Source organism: Phalangium opilio, unplaced genomic scaffold (assembly GCF_054372755.1).
Source record: "Phalangium opilio isolate 3A_F unplaced genomic scaffold, DU_Popi_V2 ptg000011l_1, whole genome shotgun sequence".
NCBI classification, from domain to species: domain Eukaryota; kingdom Metazoa; phylum Arthropoda; class Arachnida; order Opiliones; family Phalangiidae; genus Phalangium; species Phalangium opilio.
In genome coordinates, this window is record NW_028324147.1 from 4,723,691 (window position 1) to 4,749,773 (window position 26,083).

At 37.1% G+C, this 26,083-nt stretch overlaps 1 protein-coding gene across 6 annotated transcripts in view; it reads right to left on the bottom strand.

The window, feature by feature from the left end:
• gus (splA/ryanodine receptor domain and SOCS box containing gustavus) overlaps positions 1–26,083 on the bottom strand; it is a 49,119-nt gene that overhangs the window by 3,996 nt on the left and 19,040 nt on the right. Inside the window, exons 1-4 of one of the 6 annotated variants that reach the window (XR_016376431.1) lie at positions 22,634–23,438; positions 1,074–2,272; positions 589–721; positions 239–409 (exon numbers count right to left, since the gene is read on the bottom strand). Coding sequence is in view for 2 of the 6 variants with exons in the window: in XM_089858566.1 (XP_089714692.1) it covers positions 585–721; positions 1,074–2,272; positions 22,634–22,983 (1,686 nt within the window). In the remaining 4 variants the exon portion in view is untranslated. Of the gene's footprint in view, positions 1–238; positions 413–584; positions 722–1,073; positions 2,273–11,344; positions 11,523–22,633; positions 23,443–26,083 lie in introns of those variants that run through there. The other 5 variants (XR_016376430.1, XR_016376432.1, XM_089858560.1 and 2 more) reach the window with 5 other exon arrangements.

Consider the following 26,083-nt stretch of genomic DNA (forward strand, 5'->3'; position numbering starts at 1 on the left):
TGGGCGAAGCTCGGGCTATGGTTTGGGCGAAGCTCGGGCTATGTTTTGGGCGAAGCTCGGGCTATGGTTTAGGCGAAGCTCGGGCTATGGTTAGGCGAAGATAGCTTATCTATGTGAAGGTAATTTTAAGGGGGGATATTCTGGTAAGACTCGACGACACCTAAGGAGGGAGGGAGTGGTACCCTTCTAGTAAAGCGAAATAAATGATAAATAAATAATAAACAAATGTAATAATAACCTTTGCAAAGAAAGCCTATTGGTAAGACAAAGATTTATAGGCTATCTCCCTTGAAACGATGCGGGGTGGTTAGATCGCTACGTAGCTGCAGCGGCCAATTCGTTTTTGAAGGGTAGAGTTTTATCTTTTAATGAATGCTGCATTTCAGCTTCGTTTTCGAGAAGGAGGTCCCTGCTCAAAACGGTTTAAAACGCGAAAAGTTCATTATCAAAGTCAATTAAATTACTACTATAAATTAAACTTCATTCATTCTGGATTTCAAAACATTTTAAAGGGAGACAACCCTTTTTAAGGATTGAGCATCGATCGATTGAAAATATAAATAAATAAATCGAGGAATTGAAACTTACCTTCTGTCTTTATACCGAAGATAGGCTTTGAGAGCTTTTGGAAGATTGAGTTCACGAATTCGGTTAATTCGATGTTTTCCTATATGCTTCCTAATTACCCTTCGACAAATTTCTTTTAACGGGACAGGTTCGGCTACAAGAGAAAAAGTTCAAAGAAATTTCATTAAGGTTCTGTTTTGATATAAAGGGTAAACAACTATAGGCCTATGCCTAGTTGTTGTCACAAATTAACACGTTTGAAAGAATATTTGTTGTAACACTGAGTTTAAGAAATTGATCAGAAAACGTTTACGAAAACGTCTAGCGTTCATGTTTGGCGGAAAAACTCCCAGGTGTTTTTCAATTTTCATAATAAATTAGGCTTAACCGGTAAGTTGCCAAAGTTGTGGCGAAATTAAGTTTAAACGTAACCATATAAAAGTTTCCTTATAAGCTTTTCGTAAGTTTCTTTAATTCTTAAAGTAAAATTGGACAATTCGACTCACGGTCTAATCCACCGACGTATTTCATGGTAATTTCGCAATGTCCCCAAACGGCGCTGACAACAGGATAAAGTTTCTTTCCTTTGAGTCCCCGGAAGGCGACCCCTAAATACTGTCCATCGGCGAAAAAGGCTAACGTCCCTTCGTCCATATCGAGGACGACCAAAAAGGTATCGGGCACGATAAACGTCTCGTCCGAGTTGAGCATAACCGGATAAGTAACGCCCGGATTGTTCTTGCCGTCGTGATATAGTTTATTCCTCCCCAGGTCCCAGCCCCAGGACTCTCCGTTGCAACCCACCAACGATTGGTAACCGACCGCGTGTAAAGGCGCGTCTCTCGTCGCCACTCCGACCACTGCGTGGGTCCCTCGTTGGTGCAAGTCCCAATAAATGCCCCATACGTGCATACCGCGCGAAAACCCCGTTTTACCGCGAATACAGTCCGTGCTTTGCGCGACTGGATGCCGATGGAAAGTAAACTTATCGTCTTCTTTGACGAAAATGTTCAAAGAGCGATCCTCGTTATTCCAAGCGTATTTCAACTGCACTTCCGCGCGTGGCGAAGGCATGTCCAATAAGGTATCCAAGCGACTCGGACACTGCAAATCACGATGGTTGACTAAATCCCCGGCTAATGGGCGCTGAATCGTCGTCGAAGAATCTCTGGAGATACCTTTCATCCCGGCGGACGCTTTCTGCCCCATCATGGACCAAGATGCGGCAGCTAAAGCCGCGCTCAAAGGGACCCCCGCAACGGCAGCCGCTGCCAAATTGGACTGTCGTAAGATGGCCGAAGCCAAAAGCGCCGCGGCAGGTTGGAAGGCCTGATGAACTTGAAGATGTTGATGATGGTTATGACCACGTCTCGAACCACCACCACCGCCGGTAGGAAGATGCTGATTGGCCGCCGCGAGAATGGACAACGGGATGGGACGATAGACTAGATACCGAGGACGCGTCTTCGAAGACTTAATCGGTCGACCACCGGGCCAACGCCCGTTACCTGACTCGTGTCCCCGACTAGAGGAAGAATGGTTGGCACTATGATCACCACCGGTAAAGTATAAACTATATCCGGAGTAACTGGACACAACTGGCGACGATAGAAGGGGACTGGCGCGCGGGTATCCGTTGTTGGCTGACGTAGCGTGGTGGTGATGGTGAATTTGGTGGAGGTGCTGATCGTAGCTCACACCACACCTGAGAAAAAGATAAAGAAACTTCAATTAAAACAACGGAAACATTGAAATCAGGTTGAGAAAATGATCTCAGGCTCAAAAATAAAACCCTACAAAGAAAAGTGGCCATTATTTCCAACATACAACAAAGTCAAGAACAATACGTCGTTAAAAATAGTTAAAATAAATTTAATTTAACCATAGCCCCGAGCCGAGAGATAAAGAAAAAGACCTTGGTACTATAACTCCAAGTAAATTGTTCGCAAACAACAAATATACCTTTCTTTCCAGACCAACCCAGCCCGACTCGCTGACTTCAGAAGTAAACGCGAACTGTTTCGAGTTACACACACAGATAGGGGTTTCTAGTTAACGTTCTTAATCTAGACAAGGCATGACGTTGAAAATTTCGAATTCTTTTGGCAGAAACATCCATAAAAAACTACTTTTTCACTCAAGGACTTTCTCTTTTAAATACCCCGAGGCTTGCCCAAGGTAAAACTTTGACGCTAGCTAGGATACCGGGGTTGATTTCGCGCAAATTAATTCCCGTTCCAGAGGTTTCCTTCAACATTTTTAAAGGTCGCCTTCGCCTTCTGTCTTTCTTCTTTCTTTCTCAACACCGTTCCGTTCTTTTAAAGAGATTGTTTTAAAAATGCCCGGACGCGACTACGACTCATACCCTCGAGGAGAAATGATTTCGAAAGAAAAACACTGCGAGAAGGGGGAAACGAAGGTTGTTTTTTTAAAAAGAATCAACGACGTAGACCTGACAACTTTGGTTGGTCGGACGGTAAAAATTATTAGAGGGTAATGCTCGATAAAAGTCGAAGGGCTGACTGGCTGGTTAGTAAACCCGAAGCGGGTTTCCGGTTGTGAATTAAATATTTGACACAATGGTTACCGTTAGACGGTCTAAGGATATTTCTCATGAATTAATTCAAGTGTCACGTGAATTATGTTGTACAAGACATGTTCGGGTTCGTGAGCCGCGTAGGAAGAGCGTCTTAGCTTTATCATACGTTCGTAAGATATGCTCCTTTATAAGTTTGTCACAGGTAACTTAGAAACTGGAGCTTGTCATGAAGTGAGTGAGGTAGGTCATAGATTCGAGGTAAAGCGAGGGAGGCCTGGTGAGGCGCTGCTGTCAAAGGCTTAGTAATGCAGACTAAATAGGAACTAGATGGAAGTCCTGCATGCAAAATTAACCACCCAGTGTCGGACTTCAATTTTCGCTTCCATTGTTCTGCTAGAACTAGCTCGAGCTGTAAGTCTCACCAATGGGCGAACTCAGAACTCAATTTTTAGTTTTTAACACTTCGTCTTAAAAACAATCAAAATGGTCCTCATATTCTTGGATAAATGAAACAAACGAAAGCTAAGATAGAAATGCTTGTTTGCTATTGGTTGAAATGCGAAGATACGATCCTGGCTTTCTCCAACGAAACGTGACAACAAAGACCCTGCACCGCTATTGTTTCCAAGAGGAAATATTCATAGTCCGTTTCATAAGTAAATTCAGCGTAACAAAGCAATTTCAATGGTAATAAGAACAAGGAGTTTAGCGGAAGATCACTTTTAGAAGCGTAGAAAATTGCAACAGAACTTGTTTCATGATGAAATGTAGTGTATAAATAAAAATTACTTTGATTACGCTCTTCAAAATAAACGAGTTGAGACAGATTATAAACTTTAAAATTCCCTGACCATCTAGTGTTATTTTCCCTGAACAATTTACACGCGCTTTTATTTGTTTGACAGCGCCTCACCAGGCGTCGCTTTACCTCGAATCTATGACCTACGTCACTTCATGTCAAGCTCCAGTTTGTAACCAGAGATAAACAAACTTATGATAAACAAACTTATGACCAACATATCTTATGAACTTATGCTATACAAAATTACCAAACCTATATGAAATTAATACCTTGACTTAACAAAAGGGTTAAACGAAGGACTTACTCAACGAAATCTAATGACATAATGATCTCAATCTATCAGACACTTCTAATTGATTAGTCGATAAATCAATAATTAAGTTACATAATGAAAACCGGATAATAATAAAAATATAATAGTAATAATAAAACAACTTTCCCACGATGCATTTTAAATCAATTTAGGCACTTTTGCTTTCGTTATAATTTTTTTCTTCTCTAATTTAAAATTTGCGCGGAAAAAGTATCCCTTATTAATCGAAGCGTTAAGAAATCAAACCGTAAATAATTATATAACACAATAAAAAGTTATATTTAAGAGCAGTTTACAACAACAATCTATGGAAAGTTATAGCGCATTAATACGCAATATTTATCTCAAATAATAGTAGTGAATTGCTCTTAAAAATTATTTACCGGACATGGTAGTAAGGTAAAAAAGCACAAACAACAAAACTTTGAAGTCATTAATTTTTTAAAAACTATGATAAAATTAATTTACCTGAAGAAAATTCCTGGTTCCCGATAATAAATCAATCAATTTAAAATTGTAATTAAAGGGTTGTACAATTAGAAATGATTTCACCCAAACAAAGCAATTAAGAGAAAGAACTTACTAATTAATGAAAAAATATTTACACCTGATATCATCAGACTTCAGGTAAAATTGACTTCACTGACTTCCAATTCCGATATATTTAACAAAAACTTAATTTAACTAATTAAAGTAATTGTTAAGAACTTCGAAGACGTACGTTTTGAGGACTCAACTGTCTTCAAAGTATACGATAGTAAATTTCCATTTAAATTAAGAAAACTTAGGAACGTTTCACCGGACAAATGACGCCTTTTGTTTCCTTGCAGACACGACATTGATAATTTTTAAAACCAATAACGAATTTTATCAATTTCTTATCTAAACAAACACTTATTAGAAAGAAGTTTAAGTTTAGACAGAGCTCAAACGAATGAAGGTCGGAACATAAACTGAAAAATGGTAGTTAGTTATCTCTCAATTTACACTATAAGATAATTATAAACACGTTAATTAAACCTTAAACCACGCATCAAATAATCCTGCGTCAGCTGCTATCAAAAATCGCGATTAAATAGAGACACAACCTTCATCGAAATTTCATACGTCAGTAGCCGGATATAAAATATCGAATTATTTTTTTAAATATAAAAAAAAACATTATGATTAAAATTTATCTAAAAATAAAACACCTACAACTACAACTACTATATAATGTTTCCTATAGCGTTAAAATTAACAGCTGCGTAACAGACTGTTGTTGTTAAATAATAGATATAACTATTTCCCGTTAATTTAACAAGTGCTACGTCATCCATACTAATTTCCTTATGGCGTTTCAAAACTGATTGATTACTACCATGGGGTAATATTTAAGGAAATTTAACCCTTTCAATAGATACGGAGGGGTTTTTCCCCAATGAGTAAGCATGGAGGCATAAACAAAGAAGATTAGATTCACAAACCTAACTAGTGAAATGAAGGAAGATGAATTGAGTTTACTTTTTATTATAATATCAAAGATTACAGATAAATGGGGAAAACACCACAATATTGGTAAATTTATAAGTGTTTTCACTGAGTTCATGAGTCATGAGGAATTCATGGGCTACCGGTTGGGGATATCTGTGAATGTGGGGTATTTTAATAGTTAATAAACTTGATTTCACTGAAATCACAGTTTGAAAGGCGTCATTATTATGACACGTGATGGAAAGAAAGTTCTCAAGCACGGCCCACAAAACCCGCATAGAAATCAACATGGAATATGGGGACAAAATTATTCCAATTAACTGTATGCATTCCTATTAATAATTAGCATAAGTTTCTGATATGACGCTGACGAAATTCCCAAGGCTTATACATTCAAATGAGCAAGATGTCACATGAAATTATTCAGTTTAAATATATTCGTTTCGGGTTACTGGTACAGATGTACAGATAGAATTAATTGGCCAGTAGGGTAATTAAGAGAACCATACTGTAATGAACTGCACCAGGTGTACTAGGCCTATACCATCCAGAAACAAAACAGACACATTTTAAGTTCGTTTACAAATGAGGGAGTTTCATGGCAATAACCAGGCTGTACTTGCGGGCTAAATCTGTCATCGAAGACACCGGGTTACCCAACCATATGTCAGATGATGACAAAAACTAGCCGCTAGTGCAACCAGTCAACACTTATCTTATCGCTAATTAAATATGATAAAAAAAAAGTAGCGTACGAGAGACGTAAGTAATGTACATGTAGGACGTACGATGCAAATATTTGTCGTCGTATACTAGACTGATTACGTGTTTTTGTTCTGCATTTTCAGAATATCAATTGTTAATTTAAAGAAACAAATTTTAATTTTTAAAGTTCAACCTGTCAACGGTATAATGATTCTTTATAATGTTGCCAACTTTTGTGTAATATCTGCCACCTAACTTTACTATAACGCAAGTACAACTCAATCATAAGTTAATAAGATATGTTCCATAAGTGTGTTTAATTGTAAAATTAAAACTCGATAAAAGAATAAAGTGTTCTTTGGAACCATTGAAGGGTAGCCGGTAATTGGAAATGTAATTTGACACGGGACTACATCGTTAGGAGCATGCACTCATTCGCCGCTCTATGGCCTAACGATTATGGAAATAAGGTATATACGAGGGTCCAAAGTAAATGAATAGTATATGGAAAGGATTGCGTGAGACACACTTTTATCCATTATCCAAAAAGGGTGTGCAAATATTACCAACCAACAATTGGAATACTATTTGCCCGTTTCCAACTACTGAACGAAGCTAATTTGAATATTGATAGAAAAAAAATCAAAAATATAGCTTGGAGGAGGGATAAGTTTCACACTGGAGTGGCATATTTGGACGCCATCCGTTGCTATTTAGAATCTCTCCATGCTTTTAAAGGTTGGGCATCATCGAGTGCAGCCATCTCTCGGTGAAAATATTTTTACTAGATTATAGTCACGTGTAAATATTAGTTCTTGTTGCTGTTACCAGGTATCACTTAAACCATAATATATGCCCAACCATTAATGCCTTCACGAAGCTGCATTGTAGAAATGACGTCAGATATTGTTTACATAGGCTCTGTATGCGCAAAAATTATGCGCGGAACACCACTAGAATCCTAGTCCCTTCTTCTACAATACAGCTCCGTGATGGCATCCATCTCTGCTTCATTTTGTATTTACTATTCGAAACGAAGTCCAAAAAGACTTATTCGCACACCCCTAACTATCCTATCCAAACATGGCCGCCTTGGAGGGAAACGACCCTAGCCACGCAGCAGCGTTGACAGTCAAGGCAAGCCAAGTCAAGTCCATTAGACTTTCACCTAAAAAAAATGTGTGCTGGAAAATGCGAAAATCCACTTTTCTCTACAACTTATTCCACGCGATATCACGCTTAAGTAATAAGTTACCTTAGAACTTTGGAAGGAAAGAGGTTTTATATGCTCCGCGCATACAAATACAAAAGTAGTCCGGAAGTATTTGCCTTCCAACCCCCCCCCTTCCCCCTCCTCTACCCCAAGCACGTGATCACAGCTAAATCAAGAAAACATAAATATCGCAAGTAAACACAGACAAAACACTGCAGAATCATTAATGACTTATGAATGGACTTTGAATCTTAATTTGGTTGGGCAGATTTATAAGTATTATTAAGTGTACTTTACGATGGTTCTAGTTTAAAGGGACTATAAAGAAGCTATGGGCGTGATGTTAAAAATTATTCGAAAAAAATACGTCACAGGCACCACGTGAGCCAGGATACAAAGACTCCACAGGAACCTAGACTTTATTTTTCGACAAATTTCAGTACCAATCCATATATTTTTCGAAATATAACGAACTAAGTTTCTTTGAACCACGCCTTTCCTCAGTCACGTGGTGCCTATGACGTATTTCAAAGTATTTTTACCCACACCAAGCCGATTTCTACTTTACATCCCCTTTAATTACATTTTAAACTTTCAAAGATTACCGAGGAATGAAGTCTTGAAATTCTAAAATATTCACCATTTAAGCTGTTTGTAGCGACAAACATAACGGATGAAAAGAAGGAGTTTCAGTGAGAATTACAAGCCACTCATAGAGTATATAGATGAAGATATCTATAATGGTATGTTGTTAGATAAAGAGAGAGTTTAAAGTTTATTTTGGGCGTCCTACGATTTGTAACTTTTAAGAACACACCACCACCAATGAGCCTTATTTATGAAAGGTCAATTTCCTCCCGCGAAATTATTTTCAATATAAGAATATTCTACAGTTTAAAGCTATTTCCAGCCTAATCCAATCTAATTTAAAAAGTATACGACCCACGCCTTGGCATTGAACCTAATCTAATCTAGAAAAACCTTCACAGTCATCTATCTTCGTTTCAAGATCCTCGAGTTGGGGAAACATCTCTTCATAAGAAAATCCCGAGGGGTAGCTCACTTGACAACTTAATATTCTCCAGTACTTAATTCTTAATTGGAAAGTGCATGCGCTTTTAAAAAAGCAAGGATGATAACTCTATTATAAGTACGATTAAATGCTCTGCGCATGTTCCCATTTAAAAATACAAATGAGCAAGCAAAAGTACCTAATCTCGGCTTGAAAAACTAAAATAACCTTTTTCCAAAAAAGGGGCGGGGTTGACAGTATTGTCTGCTAGAAATAGACAAAACATTGATTGGGTATGATGATCCAAAGGCGTTAGATAGGGCTTACCAGACCGCCACAAAGGTAAGAGATAGAGGGTTATGACGTTGCAAATGTATATGAAAAAGAAATTACATTATTGTAAGCAAAGGTGCTCTTTTGAAAATGCAGAACGAAATGCGCACATGATAACTGCGCAAGACACCCCCCCTCCATTTCCTTGCGCATTAAAAACAATTAACTACCAACAAATTAAAACTAAAACGAAAATATATCAACAAAATTGAAGTTTCCCACTTCAGAATCAAGGGCTATTGAAAGTTATAGTGGCTTACCCCTTGAATTCCCCTCTTTCACTAAACGAAACATTTTCAAGAGATTCGTCAGTCAAAAGAAGAACGAAGTCTTTTTCCGTCTCATCCTCAAGCCCTAGCTCGGTTTACTACTCATGTTTAGATAGCGGAAAGATGAATTTTCAGTTTAGGTAATGTATAAATAAAAACTAAAAGAAATAAAAAAAAAAATAGAATTTCGCAAAACGTTCCGAGCGCTTTTTGAGTCCTTTGACATTGATATATTTCCTTCTAAAACGTCGCGTTGCGTCATGGAGATATAATTTTTACATTTCTACCTCCAATGGGAAGAAGTTTAGTCTACGTCGTCGCATAGGGGTGTTATATGATTATACAACCGTTTATGGCAAAACATTTTCCTTGTGAATAATTTGATATGGATTTCAATATAAAACCGAACGGACTTCCTTCATAATAAATAAATAAATGTCTTAATCTAATACGATGCAAAACGTTTCATAAACTTAAAAATGATTGAAGTAAGGGGTTTCCAATCATGGTTTCCTCAGACAATGCCGACCACGGTAATAAATTGAGTCGGCATTGCCTCATATTGTAGATAGATTAGGACATTCAATTCAAGAACTTTGGTACAGTTTCAAAATTTAACACGTTATGAAAATGTTTTCTTCAATTACGTAATTAAACACTACAAACACAATTTACTGGAGACTTATATTTGGCAGGCTCATTAGGGCCATTGTTTTCTAGTTAATTAAATTAATTAACTGACAGTTAATGATAATTAAAATTAAAACTAAGGGATACTTTGTAAAAGACTCCCAAACATAAATTTTGAAACGGTATGCCTTAGGGCAATAAAGTCAGTCTTTAATTTCTTACTTAGAAACATATGTATTAAAAATAATTTATTTACCTATTTACAGACATTTTAAAAGCATACGATGAAAAACGTTTAAAACGCAATTATTTAAATTGATATTAAGTGTCTTGTTTACATAAGAAATTAATAATTAACTTAACCTTGCCAATAAAGATAAATATCTTCGAAAACACATACGTATTACAATCCAAGGGAAATTCCACACTTGGTAAATTAATTCGATGATACAAAAATAACCAAAAAATTAAAAATTCTCGCTTCTCAATCTCACCTTGCCAAGTTTTCATGGTCAACACATTGTATTTACATTAATTCTCCAAAGGGATATAATTTACATCAACTAACACCACTGAAGTACACGTTAACATATATGTAAAACCCCAAGTTTCAACCGAGCTGAGAATTATATTCAAATACGTATTTATCCAGCTGTGCAGAGCAGAAACGATATGACGTTGATAAAAAAAATTTATGAATCTTCCGACACACGTGAATTAAAATAATTAATTTACAACGACGAAGCAAGTGCCACAATTAATGCAGTTTTTTTTATATTTTTTAATATTTTTTGTATTAAACGGAGAAGTGATATCTTGTTTTCTAGGGAGAAGGTACAATTCGCCATATTTCTAGCTTTATCTCCAGTCCAAACGTATAGTAGGTCCGTAGTTAATCCCCGCCTCAAAATTACAACGAGCATCTCATCGGTTCTTGAAAACACACGTCAGCGCGACGCGAATGACGAAAATTACGTATTCTCCGACTGAGGAGAGGCGAAATAGCCCGGCCTCCTTTTACGTCCCCCCTTGTATTTTGAAAGGGGGACTGGGACTATGACGCGCGAATACTTAGGCATCTTACACATTCTCCCTAGTAAACTAGATATCGCTTCTTGATTAAACCGAGAGGTTGAACAGTTGTCAAGGGGAACCACGTTCTAGCTCGAGTTCTTTGAGAAAATAATCATTGTAAACTTCGGAGTTAATTTATACCAAAATTATGCTTCAGTTTTTAATTGCTATTAAAGTTAGTGAAACTTATTGTATCCTAATAATAATTAACACTATTTTTCGAAGAAGTACAATTATCATTACCGTATACAATTTCATTTATTATGAAATTAATCTAACCTATACACAAAAATTTGGTTATTTCAATATAGATATAAATAAATTTTATACAGATATAAATAAAACACCTTTAGATCAGGCCATCATCAAAACAGTCAGTCGCATAAGTAAAATTCGCAAACAATAAAAACTCACCATAAACCTGACGTTGTTGTAGTAGTAGAACCGATGGTATTATTTGCAAAATCCCTCATTTTGAGAGTTTCCAAAAAACCAATATGCTTCTATCTCTCATAAATTTTATCGACTTATCGCAAAATACAGATAGAACTGTTGTAAATTGTCATTCACTTTAAAAAAAAATACGTATTTCACCACAACGCACTAAATTTTTCAAACAAAATCGAACATTTTTCCAAACGCGATATACTCCAATCCAAAGTACATACATAAACCCGTGAAAAGTGTACTACGACAGTCAGCGCTCCGGACCTATAATGACTAGTACCACCACCACCCTGATAATAATATTCGTTGTTGAAGCCATATGATTTTTAGAAGCCAGGAACACGGGTGAAATAAAAAAATCTGGGCCGGCTAACACAGTAAGGCGTTTAGGAGGGGGTGCGTTAGTACTAAGTTACCCAATTGTTGCTTCAGCACATGCGTATTTAAAAAAAATATTACAATCTGAGCTTAAAAAAAAAGAAGTTGTAGGCCCTATATAAGGTCACCGGCCGGATACCCCCCTGTATCGCCCCCCCCCCTTCAACACCGGGCCTAAGGTTTCCTATTTAGATTATCTAGTAGTGTTTATTAACTCGAAGTTATGCAAGACCATAATGTTTTTCGATAATAATTTTAGATTTCGGGGACCATCAATAAATCCAAAATGAAATAAAAATCTTAGAGTGTGACATTGTTACAAAAGCACGTTCTAGTACATACATCTATGAACTTAGATGTTTACACTGCACAATGTCAACATAACCGTTAAAACATTTCACTTGACCTTGTAAAGTCCGTGACCTTCACAGGTTTTCTTTTAATTTCATGGGCTTTTTCGCAAACTGTTACTTTTCATTGCTTTTCCAAGCTATTCTCAGAATCTTCCATAATTCCATGACTTTCTAAGGTTTCCTTTGACCATTATAATAAGATAAGTTTTTGTAAACAATGAATTTCACTGGACTCTCACGCCTTCAGGGTTGCCACGGAATTTTCAGAACCAAATTCCCCGACTTTTCCCTGACCTTTTCGGCCCATTTTTAAATTCCCTGACTTTTCCAGGTTTTCCCTGACCCGTGGCAACCCTGCGCCCTACTCTGAAATTTCCTTGATATTTTTCGACCTCAGTATCTGGACAAACAAGGGGGTTGATACACTGCCATCTCTGCGCACAAAACTACAGCATAGGCGCCAAAAAGCGAGATGGAGGCATAGTTTTACCCCCACGTGTCTTTCCCTTTTAGTTACATACATCGAAATGCTCTACTGACGAAAAATTCTACTGGCAATTTATAAATTCTGGTTAATCAACTTCTGTCGATTGCATACTGTTATAAATTGCAAACGGGAGTGGAGGCAAATGGGGAGGGGTGAGACAGAGGCCCAGGTTTATTTCAATGGTACACGTTGTAGTTGTTTCAGCGGTAAACTAAGTTCCGGTGGCGTCAGGAAAAGCGGATACCGAATGGGATATTTTACCAGGCGGACATCTGTTATAGCAGATCTATAGGGGTTTGGCCAACACCCCTATGGCCTATTCCATATTCCCGCATGAGAAACTCTGTCTCTATCAGCGGAACTCTTAAACTCACTCAAGTCACCTGGTATCTTAAGGGCTTTGAGACGTTGGGTTCTCTACACTTTGGCAACGTTGTCAAGTGAAACCAACCTCGAATATATTATACAAAGAGGAACACCCTACCCTGTTTGGTACCCGAACCACATGCCCAGAAGATTTCGGATTTGCCCCTTTTTTATATGAAATCGATTGAAAACGGCTAAGATATTTATATTAAAAAAATATCCCTCTTTCTTGGGTCGGGTAAGGTTAGCCTTGAGGTGTTGGACATAGTCACTGAAATTAAATCTTATTTTCAAAAATCATCGTGATTTTTCAACTGATTACTATGGTTTTCAACCGCTTTCAGTAATTTCTCAACAGAATACCGTGATTTCCAACCGATTTCAACAATTTATCAAGAGAATACCGTGGCTTTCAACCGATTTCATTGATTTCTCAACAGATTACCGTGACACCTCCAACCGACTTCAGTCATTTCTGAACAGATTACCCTGACTTCCAACCGACTTCAGCAGCCATTTCTCAACAGATTAACACGATGACGTCCACTCGAATCCCACGCAATCCTAACCGATTACATCCGCAACACACCTAAACTCCTCAATATCCAACCCCTCAACTTCGACCCTGGTTTCCTGAAGGTCAAAGCAGTAGCGACACAAACCCATGCAGTAGAAAATGGCAAGCGAGTATCCCCCTATCAACCTTTAATAATACTGTCAAGTGAACCACACAGTTTTACATAAACACAGCCTAGGATTACCAAGGGCAAGAGAGTTCAAGAGACCCATGGATGGATGCGAATTTTCTTTTCCTGTAGTCTGTCTGTAGAGACCCTGAAATCCTGATTTCAATATAAATCTACCATTTCCTCAGCCTGGCATGTAAGCAGAGAGGGGCTGAAGACCTTTCTTACTGACGTGACAATTTATAGTTTGACAGAACTAGTGGTTGGTTAGGCCTAGCAAGCAACGTAAGCGAAGAAGGAAGGATTAAAGTGACTTAAAAGCGGTGATAGAACTCTCTCTCAGAGGAGGAGTGACGTTTAGTATACGTTGCTATGACGTGAAGACACGTTTTCAAGAAATAAGATGATTTTGAAGTTCTAGCTAGCCCTTTTAATAGAACTTTTAAGAAGGAGTTTAGCTTGAAATCTTGAGTAACTTTGCTCCCTAGATGAGATTGAGTATAGGGAATTCGGATAAAAGGGTTGCCATGGAAACCAAGACGTTGTCATTCAAATAACTTTTAATGACAACGAAGAATAGAAAAATCTTCAGTAAAATTGCAATGTATTTCGAAATTGTACTTGACGTTTAAAAGTTCTGAGTTAGTAAATCGATATTTAGGCCTAAATATTCAAACGAAATATTTTTATTAGAAAATAATATAAATATTGTGTTTCAAACAGGTTTGACAGAAATTAAGGAGGATCATTCTAATGTTTCAAGAAAATACGTAAGGAAAGGTCACGTGATAAAGAAAGAAAAACCGAATCCTTTTAAGCCTAACTGGAAAGAAATGTTCAAAGGGGTATTTCAAACGATAATCTTTTATCGTTTCTTTTTTAGAACGATAGTACGAGAGTTTGAAAATCTCACGGTTTTAAGGGTTAAGCCTATTTCATTCGATACAGTCAGAGTCCTTGAGTAAAGTAAAAGCCCTTAATAAATAGGGGGGGCTCCATTAAGGCTAAACTCAGAGAGCTGATATTGCAAAAAACAAAGCCTTTGGAAGAAAAGAAAGACCAAATAACAAAAAAAAAAGTAAATTTATCTTTTTCTGACTTTTATTGGGGTCAACTTTTCAGAGTGAAAAATGTTCCTTTTTTTAGGGGATTCCAATTTTATGGCTTTGAAACTAGGCCTAGTGTTTCAAAAATTAATTTATGGGAATAATCTTCCCTTAATTCTAATGGGAATTAATATTAATAATCAAATATTTTAAAAGCATAATGATTCTCGTCAAATATTTTGAGAACGAGATAAATAAATATTTGCGAAAAATCTCATTTAAAGCTACTAAGAATAATAGTGTACAGCCATTTTCACCTGACCTCGCGATGCTGCCATGCAACCAACCAATGAAATCACAGTTTGAAAGACGCTATCAGAATTATGAGGCGTCAAGCCCGGCCCACAAATCTCCCAAACAAAATAACATGGACGTACTATGATTCCCAGTTAGCTGTATGTATTCGGATTCCTAATCAAGCCTTTAATGAAGGATGCTTCAAATTCTAATAGGAATCTAGGGTTTTTATGTAAATAGCGGAAGAGGACCTTCAAATTAATACCTTAAGTAACATACATACTTATAAGTATGCCAGATAAGTAAATCTCAAGATTTATACCAAAACTATGAAGTAAATTTTCAATAATATTTACAGCTTTTAAAGAACACTTCTCCATTACAGACTTCCAGGTGCATTATTAATTTTATATTTTACAGCGTTGCACTTACGAGGAGAACATTACTTAAGCTAACACTATCACTATGAAAGACTGTATCAACTAAAGAGGTGCTTGAAACCAAACCACCCAAGTTCCATTATAGTGTTTGAGGAGGTTAACATGCCCCATTGAAAACCCCAAAAAATTATATATTTGTCCCAATGGGGTAGACCAAGCCCCTAAATGAATATTACGTTAAAACCACAAGTAAATATCATATAACTCACACACAAAAAAACCCTCTCAGAGTCGAATTACAGAATTACAAATCATGGATGGCATGAAAGCCTAAATTAAAACCCAACCAAGGCTTAGCATATAAATAAACCCTGCCTTGAAATTCTACCTGGGTTCAAGTAAAAGGGCGACCGTGACACCACGATAGGAATTTGATAATTTTTCGTATCGCACTCTCATCAATAATCATTTTGACAAGCCCATAGGGTCCTTTATAACCAAATAACCATAGCTTCAAATACTATACAAGGGGGGAAACCGAGGGAAAACTCCCTGAAAATTGAGGGAAAACCCCTTTACCCCGTCCAAGTTACTAAGGCTAATAGAGTGGAAGGTAACATTAGAATTAACGGATTCCACCGCGTCAGGCTTTGTACCTATTCATCGTTAGCTAAGTGGATAAACATCCAAATAAGGAATAGACAATGTCACGCGCGCTAGTCCATCAAAGGTTGTTAGGGAGTTTCCACGTGCTGCCAATGTACATATACAGCACCCCCATATCACTTGGCACCACTATTAAAGGCTGGGCACCTTCCTACGCCATTTCAAACAATCCTAGGTTAAAATTGATCCAAAATATGAACCATTTCAACCAAGGCAAATCACGCGCCTTTAACAGTTACACCTTTATTAACTATCAAAGGCTTAAACGGAGGTGGGGCGAGCTCGGCATCGAAATGCACCATCCTAGGGAGATGAGGATGAGAGGACGTAACAGCCTTAGAGAAGAGAACTTGAGCGAGAGAGAGGGTCACCATGACAACCATTCTAACACTGAGGGGTTGTACCCCAGTAATGAATCGATAAGTAAACGCGGGAGGGTGAAAACCCCAATTTAACTTGATAGTGCCACCCAAGGTGGTCCTAGAGAGTCAAAATGGCGTAAAATTACTATGGTAGTCAAGTTTCGTTTTTTGTCGCTGCTCTTAACTCTGCTCAGAGAATGGGGAGGGAGTTTTAACTTTGAGCCCGGATTTTAAGCATTTCCTTCCTGAGCTAAGCTCCAAAATAGGCTTAAAGTCTAGCTCTCTCTCTTTCTCTATAGAGTCGGAAATATGGAATAAAGCTCGGGTTTTGTCAGTTGTCACCAAAAAGAAGAAACAAAAATGATTTCACTTTAAGAATGCAATGCATGCAGTTTAACTTGTAGGTTAAGAAAGATTTTAAGTTGTTTAGGAACATTCAAAGTAATTCAAACTCTAAAATATGTGGGATCCTATGGATACTATTGAAGTTCAATCCATCACTTGAATGGTTTAGTTAAATATAGTAAAAACCATTATCAAGTGAAAGCAGACGACTTAAAACGAGTTGTATTTTATGGTGAATTTTGAACCAAGACTTTTGAATACTAAAATAGCTGCTCATTCAAAATCACAAATACAGCCAAGAATCGTACGAAAACTTTCCATATATCTGCTAAATCGTAGCTCACTCGATCACGCGTCAGTAAGGCATGATCGAGTGAGCTATGGCAAAATAAAAGGCGCTAACGAAGTGGTGCCATCTATACACTGCAAGACGAAATATAAAATTTTCAAACTAAACCCGCGAATCTTTTACGTAGTCGTTGATACGTCACGTGTCTAATTAAGCTAGATAAGCATAAGCTACTTTTTAAAATTACAAAGCGGGCGTGGTAATAGTAACATGATTCTTCCCAACATCATTTTACACTTATTATAGCAAGGTTACTAAACCAACCGAATCACATACGCCATGTAAATAGTTCCTTTATCATTACGCTATTAGCGCTACTTAACTATTATCCAAGGCGCATGCGCTTGTGCAGGATTTTTGTCAAAGTCTATAGTTTGAATGGGCCTTAAGTGAGAAGATGGTGAAAAGCACCCAGTGTGTTAAGTTAGCTTGGAAACAGTAAAAAAAAAAAAAAAAAAAAAAATTTGCCAAAGGCTTCTTTCATCGACATAAGAGAATTTTTCGAAAAATTTTTGATGAACGGTTTAGTTTCTGGATTGGACATTTTGGGGATTGGGAGTAGAAGAAAAAGGGGTTATTAGGAAGTGAGGTAGGGGAATGATGGGCTTTCCCCGAGGGTGGGGTCACGTGCACGTAGCGAATGTACATGCATACACTCTTCAAAAAATGGTGCAACGGACTGCCAAATCCCAGCTAGCTAGGGTTGAATTGATTTTAACCCCATTCTATAACACGCGTCACAAAACGTTATAACCCGAAACAAAAAAAGGGTTGAATGACTCAACCTTTTTTTTTTTACTTTTTTGATTAGTTAGGGTGGTTCTATTATACACCTTGAATGCCTTGGATAGCAACAACCAAATATTGAATTTAATCTCAAGAGCGTTGGCAAATAAACACCGGTTTTTCGATGAAATGAAAAAATAGTGGGATATTTTAGGAGTTAGTAACTTAAATTTGCTTTTGTCCTCCAGGTTGTAAATGGTATGAATCCTCCATGTGTGTAAACTATCTTTTCCACGTGTAAAAAAAGGGGGGCGGTAGGCAGCCCTCAGTTTCAAGACACACTGCCTTCTCTGCGCACTCTCTGGACCCAAAAAGACTACAGCGCAGGCGCTAAAAAGCGAGATGGAAGGCAAAGTCCTACCCCCATGTCTTTCCCTCTTAAATACATCGAAATGGTCAGTATTTTTAACTACGACTTTTGAAAATGGTGTCTATTAGAAGTTAATAACTCGAAATAAAGCTGAAAACACGTGACTTGAGGTAAAAATATGTCAAAAGAACTTCTAATAAATTTTGCCTCTAAGTCGATGACTATAAATGAAGATAAATTATACATGATCACGAAGAGCCAATCGTAAAAGAGGGTGAGAATTTTTAGGAAGCTTATGGGCTAATCTACAGTTTACACGATTTGCGTTTTTATCTAGAAAAAAAATTATACCAGCTGTTCGCGAGTGCCAACAAAAAAGAATAGCTAATAAAGTTTCAGTGCGAGTTCGGTTCTGTTTAGTGTCAAAAAAAAAATCCAGCTCTAAATAAACGGGGGTGGTTGCTTCCCTCATCTAGGGACAGAGTTCATATAATATTACCAGGAATGCATACAGATAATTGGAATTATTGTGCCCCCATATCTACCATGTTAATTTCTATGCGGGTTTTGTGGGCCGGGCTTGAGAACTTACTACAAGTCAGGCCTTAAAATTTCGATGGCGTCTTTCTAACTGTACATACATATTTTCATTGGTTGATATGCAACACGATGTCAGGTTGCAGATAGACTATTCTCGAGGTAAATTCGTCATATATAATGATTAGCCTAGCTTCTCTTACCGACTACAAAATCGGCCTAGATATGTTGAGTGAAAATGGCTGTACACAATGATTCCAATTAACTGTATATATACTATATAAGTTTACAAAAAGAATTTTGGTTTCTTATGATTTCCACGTTTGAAATAGTAATTCTGATAGACCAATTTCCCTGATGTTAATGTTTCCAAGTCATCCCTCATGTCCCTTGATGAAGGGACGCACGTCTGAAAACTAATTCTGACCATGATGATGGCCAAGGAATGAAAAAGACTTTGCAGAAACGTTCTGTTGATTGAAAATGTAAATACTAGGAAACTACTACAAAACTTTCTTTCATCTCTTTTGAAATGTATTCTACCGCGATATAAAATAATTTAACAGAATATCTGAAAAATGTATGTTGACAAAAAAATTTTGCATTTCAGTTCGGGTTAGATATTTCATTTACAATGTTTGTCATTTTAAGGGCTACACCATCATAACAGGGCTAGTTATGTCACGTGATTTAAGTACAAGCTGACAGTTAATTAAGGAACCATCTAGTATTAAAACAATTAATTTGACACTTCTAAAACCACAATAATTAAAAAAAATAAAAAATAAATTTGATTTGATTTAAAGAGAATATTACCACAGTAAAATATTTCTTTTCAATATGACACGTCACGTGATTAGAGAGTTCCCAATGCACGTCCATCTTGTAAAACAAAATGGCGTCCGTGCATCTTTAGAAACGCCACTATACACTTTGCTACTTATTTTTTAATTAATTAACGTTATAATCCCTTAAAAACGTTGTTTTATGCATAAACAACCTTGCATCGCGCGGCTTTTGGTTCGGTCTACAGAAAGGCCTATTTCGATGATTCCATCGTAACCCCAAAGTAAAAAAAAAAATTAAGCCAAGGCTTAACAATTTAATTCCATAATACCGCCGAAAGATAAATCTTGGTAAATATCTCTTATAATCTCCCCCCCCCCCACGTCGCTTGACAAGTTAATACCGATAAATCTTAAAAGATAGGTCGAGTTTTAATTAATTTAGGTTATAGCCCAGTCTAGAAGAATATATAAAAAAAGAGAAATAATGACTTTTACTCACTTAGAGAGGTTTTGAAATAAAAGGCCCTAAATTCTTACTAAGTAAGAACAGGTTTTGTCAATAGGGACTTAAGGTATAGTCTCCAAGCCTCTCAAACACTATAGAAGTACGTCTAAATAACCTAAAGACACAAGAGAAAATTTCAACCTTAAAAGCATACAAATAAACTAGTAGAAAAACGTGTTTTTCCTATGCGTATGAAAATTAAATGTTCACTTAAACATTTGTAGATTAATTATAATTCTCTTTACTCGTAGACGTTTTAACTTGATAAAAGCAGGGCGTAATAATACGTATAGGCAAAAATTAAAGTAGTTCTTGGAATATTCAACAAAATAACGTTAAAAATATAATAATAAATAATAAATAATAAATCTATGTGAAGTCATATACTAAATTAAATATTGGGAAAATAAATAAAAAATTAAATAATAAATAATCAATATGACGTCATATAGTAAATTAAATATTGAGGAAAAAAATTAAAGTAGTTCTTGGAACATTCAACAATATCAAGGCAAAAATCCAAAAAATTAATGATAAATAATAAATGTGACGTCATATAATAAACTAAATATGAGGGGAAATAAAAATAAATAACATAAAAGGTGCTCATTCTATTTAATTCGGGGATAATTAAGGTGAAATAATAATAAGAAAAATGGGAATAGTATGTAATGTTTTATTGATTGAGGTGTGTTCTTAGAGCGTCTTACGCGTCGGTACTAAAAAACCCAGTGCCAGGTTAAACTGTAAGGAAATCGAGCTAAAGAAAATCCGCCGGAACTACGGAACGGAAGGTGTTCGCCTTGACTTCGTTAATAAGGCCCAATACTTAAAACCGCGTATTTTCGCCTCCTATCTATCGTTTTATCTTAATTAACAATATTAAATCGAATACTTAAGATTAAAATCTTAAACATCAAATGAGGACAAAGTCTAATAGCATCCCTCCCAAGAGAGAAGAAATGTATTCTTTATTTTACTATTATTTCTATACTAAACTACACTGCCGCGTTCCCCCGCCTTCGTTAGCATTAAACAGGACCAAATGTACACGCATACACTATACAATGTAGCCTAGCAACAAGGATTTACTGATTTTCGTTTTCGTGTCGAAGTTGGTTGGTTGGGGGTGTGTGTCTTTCTATAAGGGAATCTTGGGTTCGTTTCTTATACATTGGTTAGGTTATATACAGCGTGGTTTAGGTATTAGAAACTACTGGGTAGAATTAAGCTACTATAATTTAGTGGTTTCCTACTACAAAGGTAACTTACGAAATAGAAATACATAGTTTTCATAGTAGGAGAATTGATAATATTTACACTGTAGGAGGCCAAGCTACTTGTCAGACAAAGGGCAGACTTCTGCAGTGTAAATGGTATCAATCCTCCTAGGTTGAAACCAATGTAAAAGCATAATTAAGGTACTTTTGATAACATTACACATAAATGTAGTTATTTTTTTTTTAACATAAAAACTGTACATGGTTTAATTTGGGCGGAAACAGGATCGTGAAGGTGTTCCCAGTCATTTGTGACGTGTGCAATGAATTTTCAACCGCTATCTACAAGTTCTACAACAACAGACCTAAAAGCTTGTAGTATTCAGTTCTGTTCAGTTCCAAACCTGAATGATGCAGGACTCAGGAGATGCTCTAATAGCAACCCTGAAAAGGGGGAGGAACTTTTTCTAGCCCCCTTTAGCGCACGCTATCTTCTACCCTACTCGAAATCGAATAGCTAACCCAACCTGGTCTTATAACTATAAGAAAAACGTGAATAGTATATTATATACTGAATTTGCTAAGCCTTGGACCTCCCAAAGAAAAATAAAAAATTATAAAAAATGACCGAATCATTATTTTAATTTATCGTTAAGTTATTATAGTGACGTAGGTATTTTTTTCTTTCTTTCTCAATTCATAAATAAGACTATTATCTATGGTTTTCAGGTTTTTGGAGTGCATGATGATGATTTTGTGATAAAGGCGTGTTAACTTTATATAGAAGAGAATGACTTGTATCGCAAGGAATTATTGAAGGTGAATTACTACGATCGGTTAAGTGGATTAGATGCGATATAATTAAAGGCATGGAACGTATAATTTTGCATACAATATTACTATCCCCCGCCTTTAAATCAACTAGTTTCATTTCGGTAAACGAAATAGAGTAAATGCAAAAGCAAAAAAGTGGAGTATTATGTTTGATAATCTTTTAAGTACTTTCCTAAGTCTATTGTGATTTTGAACAATAAACACTTGAAAGTTGATTGATTTGGTTGGTTCAAAGTTAGTGACATACATATAATAAGTTGAGAGCAAACTGAGATGTCTTTAATTTAAAAATACAGCCGCCATAAACTGTGTTCAAAATTTAAAAAAAAAAACTTAATTCTAAAACGTTTAGTCAAATTTCACGAAGGTTAAAATAAAACACGAAACGCCCACAAATAAATGAAGTAAAAGTAGTAGTATTTACACCAAAACATTCGGTAAGGTTTAACCTTAGTATTTTTCGTTTCCAAAAATGTCTCCATAAACAATCTTCCAAGGCTTAACAAGTTAACAGAATAAACACGATATAACCAAACCATAATCAAACTATTTATTATTTACCTGGCCTCCATAGCCAATGACCAGGCTTCGTAATGAGAACTCGGGTAACCCTGAAGTCGCGATCCAAGATGGTAAGATAAGATTGGAAGCTGAGGATGAACCAAAGGATGGTGTTGGTGATGTTGGTGATGGTTATGATGAAAATTATCTCGCCTCGAATGATTCCTATGATACTGCCCGTAATACTGATCACTGGAACAACGCGGCGTTCCGTTATTTGCAGCGAAACAACCGCCGAAACCGGCACCACCGAACAATTCCCTTTGATAATGATGATGATTATAGCGATTATAATGTTGATACTGCCTAGAGTATCTTCCCACCGCGGAAGTGGGGCTAGTTCCGCTCATTTGCGTAGTATGCTAACCATGGTGGCACCGAGTTCACACACCGGTTCCGTTATACGACTAAAACTAACTCCTGAAGCTCTCTTACTTACACCGGAGTAATTCTAGAGCGCACTACGAACACTCCCAAGTTTAAAAAAAAAGGGGGGAGGTATTTTTAAAAAGAAATTTAGTTAATTTAAAAAGACTAAAACGGGCGGGAGATTAGAGTAGAAAAACGCGCGCCAAATTCACGCGCGCGAGCCCGCTGAACTAAACCAACCTGGTTGGTTGATTTGATTCTTAAAATAAAAGGCAAAAATCCACTGATTTCGGCTGTAGATAGGGGGGCCAAGCAACCTTAAGCGGTGCACGGGAAGGCCTTCGAGCTGAACCCGAATAGCGCGATAACGCTAGTGCCAGTGTAGAAAATCCCGTTATAAGAGAAGGGATTCTAGTTCTACAGAGAAGCTGACGCTACTGGGAAAATCGAAAACGCTAGGCCTGCCAGTGCCAGAGGAGTTAGCTGGGAGCTAGAGCGAGAGAGAGCAGCTCGAGAGAGAGAAGTCAGAGGAGTGGAATATGGAGAAACGAGAGAGAGGGGGGGATGACAATAGTTTCTTGCCCTCCCTCGTCCCGAGGAAGCTGGAAACGAAGAATACGCAGGGTTGTTAGATACAGGATAGGCTTATGAGGTAGAATGATGATGTGATGTTGGTTAAAGGTTGGTTTACATTGCGTGGGAAGATACAGACAGTTTCAACAGGATAAGTTTGACGACGCAAGTGCCGTTGGAACTATGTGTCTATAAATAGTGTGCGCTAAGGGGGCTAGAGAAATCCCCATCCATGTTTCATAACTTTAACTTGGTTCATACAACTTTTGGAAAACCGATTTCCCTGAGTTTTCCAGGTTTTTCCCATGTAATTCCATGAGCTTTTCATTATTTTTCCCATATATTTCCCCGAGTTTTCCATTATTTTTCCCATATATGGAGCAATAACAACGGGAGAGGATTTTTAATAGTTGAAGCAACCCCTTCAAAGAAAAAACACTCCTCACAAATTTCCCCGATTTCCTTGAATTTTACTAAAAATCCCAGAGTTTCCCCGGTGTTTTTGTCAACCATTTATTTCCTATTTATTATTATTATTATTAATTCATCATATCTTGTTTAATATATTGTAGAAGAAACATAGTTTTAATTTCAAATTTTCATTATATCATGTGATCTTTCAAAAAAACAAAAACAAAAAAAAAACCAAACATTCAAACACGGTTAAGTTCTTTGCAAAACAGTAGTAAAAAACTTCAATTAAACTTAACCAAACTTATCGTCTTAACCTTATTTTTAAAACACTGTTACGTTGAACGAATCCCACTTGACTGTAAAACAAAACCCAAGATCAGTTTCTACCCTTACAATCAAGATACCCTGCTCAATCCCAACCTTAAACCCGCGAGTTTCAACTTAACTTCATAGCACATTCGCAACCACCCAAATACTCCCATAAATACAGAAAAAGAGAAACTATACTTTCTCTATAGCTCTATAGTATTACGTTCAGTAAAATTAAAACGTGACCCAAACATCCATTAACAATGCCTTGAGGGAGTAAAAATATTCAGGCTGAAAGTGTACTAAGAATTAATAAACGAGTCCCGGGTTTCGGCACCAAAAAAAAAAAAAAAAAGAATAAGAATTAACGAAGACATATTAGGGGAAGTTAGAAACAGCCGGTAACCGGGTCAATTTAAACTCGCCCTTTAATAACATTGTACTCATTAACTAACACACATTGAACAGAGTGTGATAACCGTTACGTCACGATCGGTCCATTTTAACTTGATGAACGAAGGGGGAACTTGTAAAGGAATGGCATTTCGTAAAGACAACGCCCTTTTACCGTATTCATTTATGGTTCATGGACAAAGTACACTGTTCCAAGCAGCTGCAGGAGCCACCCTCACCCTCCATGAGGTTCTTTTTTCCCTTGACGACCGGCTGCTAGCAGCTGACAAGGGCCCTGGAATTCACCAACCCCCCTGGAAGATACCACGCGAATCAGGGCTTCGCCCCCCGAGCGGGTTTTCATTTTTTTTTATTTTTTTTTTCATATCCCTTTTTTACCCCCATAATGGCGGCCGCGTGTGGCGTCATACGATCAAGTTCTAGTTTAGGGGGGCGTGTGTCTGTGTGTACCGGCATCAGTGTGCATGCAGGCTCTTTCACGATTTAAGAAAACAGATCAAAGAAAGGGTGGGTATATTTTTTATCGAAGAAGCAATCGTTGTAGTAGTAGAAGTGGGGGAAAGAAAATGTCTGTTATCATCAAAAAATGTCATATGAAGAAACTTCGATTTTGAAGATTTTGGTGTGAGGGGGAATATGGGAGTAGGAGTGATTAGAATTTTAGATGTTCTTCGAACTGATATAAGTAACACACTACTGATAAGTGCGCAATAAAATTGTATAAACCATGATTAAATGGATAGGATTAAGCAAGAACGTATGTTTGTCTACGATTTTGTTGGTAAATAAACCCGTTAGAGTGACGCCATCAGGCACCTTAATCGATTCTTCTAGCAGGGATAGATTTAATTTTAGAAGTAGGAATGGAGAACAGAGTAATCTGGGCGCGCGTCAGAGTCCCGGACCACCCCCCTTCCACGGGACGGTGGGGGAGGGTATGAAAGAAGAGGCGGGTCATAGCGACAGAGGTAAAAAGGAATTACGTATTTTTCGCCGTCCCCATCAGCAACGTCATCAAAGCGTAGTTTACGTGAGCCAATAAGATAATTTATACTTTTCGTTACGTGTTGGAGGGAGGGGCTCTATACTGGGTGGTCTATGAGTCGGAATAACTGAAGTAAATACTAACCATTCGTTCTCCATTCCTACTTCTAAAATTAAAACTATCCCTGCTTCCACTAATTATAAGACCAATCTGCGCATGGAAACATCGAGGAAGTATCTCCGAATGATTTAAGATTCAAATTAGTTTGAGATATGAGATTTCATGGATATTTTGGAATTTGAACGCTATCCTTTTTCTTGACAAAATTCCAATCATAATTTATTAATGGTTTCCTCTAGAAAAAAATGTCACAGAAAATTTTCGAC